This window comes from Aethalodelphis obliquidens, unplaced genomic scaffold (genome assembly GCF_003676395.1).
Source record: "Aethalodelphis obliquidens isolate GAN/ISIS:26980383/991018 unplaced genomic scaffold, ASM367639v1 scaffold60, whole genome shotgun sequence".
NCBI lineage: Eukaryota > Metazoa > Chordata > Mammalia > Artiodactyla > Delphinidae > Aethalodelphis > Aethalodelphis obliquidens.
The window spans coordinates 10419718-10425211 of record NW_020838004.1 but is presented as its reverse complement, the minus strand read 5'-3'; the positions used below and the strand labels follow the sequence as shown (position 1 = coordinate 10425211).

Below are 5494 nucleotides of genomic sequence, written 5' to 3'. Positions count from 1 at the left end.
AAGCATACATCATGACTGAAGATACAAAGGCAGATATAAAATCTCTAACCGCCATATAAAAAACAATGCACAGTTTTAATCTAAGAGGCAATGGATTCAAGTCCAGGTTGGGCTCTGGAAGGGTAAAGACCATGGGAAACACTGCCAAGAGATGGTAAAAGGGGAGAAAGTGATCATCTAATTAAGGTGGGGTAGGCACTCTCCCCAACACTGAAGGTCCTCACGTGACCCTGAACATGACCATCGTGGATGATGGAGGGTATTTATGTTTGTGATAAGTGTAAATGGCCCTGCCTTTTGAGACTCCTCAGCAAGCACACAGACTCCATTTTCTCCCTATGGCACCAAGAAAGGAATGTTCAACCTCTGAACCTGGCATCTCTCCCATGAGTGCCAAGGAAAGAGTATAACCTGTTGGGTTCCCTAAGTCATGAAATAGCTTCTAAACTTTGGTCTAGAATATGCGCATCAGTTTTCTGTCTGTGGCTTGCTGTGAGTGCTATCAACTTATTTGACATCTGTTATTTAAAACAGTGAATGCACCTGCCTGAAAAAAAGTGAAAAATCCTATTTGTTGATCTGATCCTCTGAAAGACCATGTCATTCCTAAGTGTGAATTTGTCAGAGGTCACTACCACATAGATTTGAGGCACAGAGATACTGGTGACAAAAAACGGATACAGTGAATATGGTTAGGAGATGTGAGACTCGTTGAGAAATACCTGAATTAAGTCTGTGGATCAACGGGAGACAGGTAGGATACAGACTATTCAGAAGTTTATTCAATAGACTATTCACCTGGAAAAAGTGTTTTGAGTTTGTAAGGTAACCAAACAAGGTAGGAGGGAAAAGTAAATAGCAATTTCTACCCTAAGTGGGAAACTTTTACTAAAGAGGAAAATAACTTCTAGACAATAATCATGTCTCTGCCTTTTTTCTTTACCAGGAGATATGACTTTGGGGTCCAATTCCCTGATCTTAGGACATAGTAACAGCTGTAAATTACAAATGTATTGTAAAACCAAAGAATAAAATCTCTTCCTAAATTGGTCCACCTCCTCTAACTTCAGTCAATAGAGTACAAATCAAGATGGGGTTCTAAATAATTAAGGCATCCCAAATACATAATTGGGGAGCATACTAAAAATTGAAGTTGTTTGAAGAAAGGCTCTGAGGGACTCTTCTAAATCAGCATCCATGTGAATGATATCCTCTGCACATCAGACACGGACAGACCTGAAGATGAGGCTGAGAGTGAAGAGGTCGGCAGGTGCTGTCTCCACAGGACTGCAGGGCCAGATTTACTTTCCTTACATCTTGGTGGATTTTTAGGAGGCACGCCACAATACGTAAAATCAATTATCACAGAATAGGAATAAACTCCAAATCATTATGTCTCTTTTCCTACTTTTGCTATTTGAGAACCTGGATAGTTTGGGATTGTAAGGTGCATTTAAAAAAAATCTCCACCCTTCTTGAAAGAGCCACTGTTGGGAAGCCTGATTATGCCCATTCACAGAGCAAGGCACAGAGAGCCAACACAACTGGTAAAACCACTCTCATGTAACAAGGAGAAACGGCACTTTCTCATACTTCACAGACTTTACAGGAATACAAAGATTATTTCACTGCTCAGACATTTACACACAACAGAAAAAGCCTTCAGTTAACTGACTAGTTCCTATAAGTTGGTGGCATTACAGCACAACAAAATCACCTGTAATACACGTAAAAGTTTTGTACTCGAGGATTTTTTCACATAACAGATGAGATGATTGACTTGCACTCATCAATCTCACTCTCATACTGATTATACTGTCAGCAGTGATTAGGGCACCCACGTTGTGTGTTTCAAAGGTGTGCATATGGCAGTTCTAACATATCTTTACTATGTCTCTGAAAAGCTAAGGTATCATTATTGAAACGCTGTTATAATTTCAAATGTGATCCTCTTCTAGTGACTGGCATTACCTTCTTGTGTAATTAATATTCCATGTGATTTAGAAAACATATCCTGATTTTCCCAATGCTCATAAATACTTTTTCTGTTGGAAACACTTCTAGGGAAAAGCAGCTTCAGTCTATCCCTAGCATATGGCCATGACTTGCTTCCACACACAATCAATATGAAGAAAAAAGACTATCCTCACAAATCTGTAAGATTAAAACTTCAAACAAAAGCACAATTTGAACAAGCATTTTTGTAGTCTGTTTCAAAACAGGGACTGTATCAAGTACTGCCACAATATATGCCTCACAAAGAGAAAGGAGAGGGGCCTCACACCCATGTCTTTAACAGCAAATGCTTTAATTCCTCACTGAGCATCTGTGGAATTAGCTCACAGACAACTCAGAGGCAGGAACACTCTGGCCTGTGTTAAAATAAAATGAAGGTTGAGATTTCTCTATGTAGCAGCAAGTGAAGTAGGACTCTGAATCACTTTTTGGAGTCAAGTTGGTCTTTGAAAGAAAATCAATTTGCCTTAAGAGGCTCTAATTTAGTAGGATGCCAGATGCTTGCAAGGGTGCTTTGACTGAGGGTGTTTTAGACTAAGAGACTGGTCTACTAGAGAGATTACCTCTGTTCCAGCAGAGGGTAGTCAGGGTGTCAGCAATACAATTACTATTACTAAGGACCACCAAGGATCCAGAGACCAAGAAGTTCTAGCAATACAAAATTAGAGTGTAAAAAATCAACACTAGCAGGTAAAAAAAAAAGGAGACAAATGTATCATATTTTTTCATTATATTACTAATTTTTACAACATTAAATATTTTTTATTCCTTTATTTCAATGCACTGATATTTCTTTCTGGTTGTGATTCTGCCTACTGTTATTCTCTTTACCTTTAAATCCTAATCCATTATTCCATTTTTAATTTTAAAAGCATATATGCTCCAAGGCATAGTTGTATATGTGTGTGTGTATAATTTAACCTATTGACTCTAGAAACATTAATTTAAAGAAGAGATTGAGATTACAGATCATAATATCACGTAAAAAGAACTGTCTACAGTCAATACCTGAGTGTCTGTACAGTGAAGAACTCTGAAGTAAGAAGTAAAATACTGTGGCCAAGGGGGCCAGTGCTGTGGCAGTAGATGGCAGGGAACCAGCTTTTTGGAATCTTGAGAAGAAAGGCTCTTTGCCATATGCAGATATGTATAGAAATAATATGAGGATTATTAAAATAGAAATAATTTAAATAATGATTGATGAATGATCAGATGTTGATGGTAAATAAAAATGGATAGTAAACACCTATTTCTATGCCCTATAAATTCAGTGAAATTCCTAATAAAGGCTGTAAATTGAAAGGCATAACAGAAAATTATGTATGACTTTATTACTGCTAGAGATGATGAAACAATTTCAATCTCTGGTTCAAAATAATTTAAGAATCTTGTACCTTTATGTTTAGATTATGTTTCAACTAAGCGTAGACTTTAGAAGGCATAGTGTCCCTACCACTGTCTTAAAACAGCATCTTTATCATTTGTAGGACAATTTCTCAAAAGCCAAAATTAGATATCAATAAAATACTTTGACACTTTACAGAGTTACAAGTAGAATTTAAGTTGTATGCCTGTGTACTGCACTTTTACATTGTTTTCCTATTACTGTAATTATACATTTGTGACACCCCTATAATGCTACCAGCAGAGGATATGTGCATATGATTTATCAGTATTTATATGTTAATGGAATAAAATTTCATAAAATCTCAAAGTTATAAAGATAGTTTTACACATCCTCTAAACCAGGGGTCAGCAAACCATGACCCATGGGTCAAATCTGGCCTGTCACCTGTTCGTGTATGGCCCATCAGCTAAAAACATTTATATTTTTAAATGGAATTTTAAAAGTCAAAGAAGCTTAATATTTCATGACACGTGATAATCATGATTTTCAAATTTCAGTGTCCTGAAAGAAAGCAGTATTGGTACACAGCCACGGCCATTTACATGTTGTCTATGGCTGCTTTCTGCTACAATGGCAGAGTGGAGTAGTGTGATGGAGACCACATGACCTCTTAAGCCCAAAATATTTATTATCAGGCCCTTACAGAAATAGTTTGCTGAATCCTGCTCTAAGCCCAGAGAAGGCATCTGGAATGCTGGATAGAATGTTTACAGTGGAATCAGTGTACGACCTAATTTGGTTTCATTTACAGACATCATATACATTACTCATTACTGCTTTTGAATATTATCATCTACTTGGTAAACAAATAAAAATAAACCTATGTTAAGAAAAACTCCTTATTTCCTTGAAATGTTTAGGACCAGCAAAACAATCATATATAAAAGCAGTATATTTTTAAGAAAAAAATAATAAATGAACAATTTAAATTACATTTTTTAGTAATGATTTCAAGGTTTCTCAGAGAACACCAGACAGTAAAGGGCAGATTTCAAAAGTCTTATAGCAGATTTCTGGTTTCCAAATTTCTGGAATATAGTACTTAACACAGTATTTGAGATTCTATAATTATTATGAAAGAGACATTGTGGAGAGTTACTTTTCCAAAAAAAAAGGGGGGTGGGGAGGAGAGGATAAGCTATTTTAAAATATGAAACTAGCCAAAATTAAAAAAGAATGGCAAACAATTTAAACATTTTTTCCCTTTCCATTAATAGGGAGCCACATAGTCTGCTGGTGTAAAACTTGGTAGAAATTGACTGTTTTCATTTTAGCAGGCTGATCCCCATATCTGTGTAAGATAAAATCATAGCACTTATTATTTGTTACCATGGATACCATGAAGATACTGCCATCCACTAAAAAGTATTAGAGGAAGACAACATAATTTTCTGGGACGAGTCCTGTTTTGCCTTCATATGTTGCCTTCAACCATCCTGGTTCCACTGATGGGTACACTGGCAAAAATTAAAATACATAAAGAAATATCACTCAGTCAACATTAGCTTCAAATAATTCTATACACAAATGGGTAAAAATCCACATCAGATTGTATGCATATATACTCAAGCTGTCAAAACAGTGTCACAGCACCTGTAAAGCTGGAAATGCCTTTTGCATTTATATAATCAATCACTCTCTCTCTGACACAGGGGAGGAAACTGGGGTCTAGAGGGATTTGATGCGTTCACTTGTACAGGTATGAGAGGTTGGACATGATTCTGAGTTTCCTGGCTTCTACTTTAGACTCTTATTGCTACACCACTCCTTCTTCCTCCTCCCCATGATGATAAACTTAAGCAAAGGGAATGGGTGTACTTACCATTAGAAAATATTGCTCCCTGTGGGAAGGAAAGCTCATGGCTGTGCTCTGCTTTACAGGAGTACATGGCTTTGGCTTGGCTGAAAGAGCAAAAGACAATCTGTGAAAACCACAACGCTCAAGTATATTTATACTTAAAACTATTCTTAAAAAAAGATACTGGGGCTTCCCTGGTGCCGCAGTGGTTGAGAGTCCGCCTGCCGATGCAGGGGACACGGGTTCGTGCCCCGGTCCGGGAGGATCCCACA

General features: G+C 37.2%; 1 protein-coding gene across 2 annotated transcripts in view; it reads right to left on the bottom strand.

Annotated features, from left to right (window-relative positions):
• Nucleotides 1-700: 700 nt before the first annotated feature.
• The window catches only part of ARHGAP42 (Rho GTPase activating protein 42), a 297503-nt gene continuing 292709 nt past the window's right edge, over nucleotides 701-5494 (bottom strand). For both annotated transcript variants that reach the window (XM_027087755.1, XM_027087756.1), the window contains 2 exons: nucleotides 5247-5326; nucleotides 701-4881 (listed from right to left, as the gene is read on the bottom strand). In XM_027087755.1, the coding sequence (XP_026943556.1) occupies nucleotides 4793-4881; nucleotides 5247-5326 (169 nt within the window). In that variant the 3' untranslated portion in view covers nucleotides 701-4792. The remainder of the gene's footprint in view (nucleotides 4882-5246; nucleotides 5327-5494) is intronic.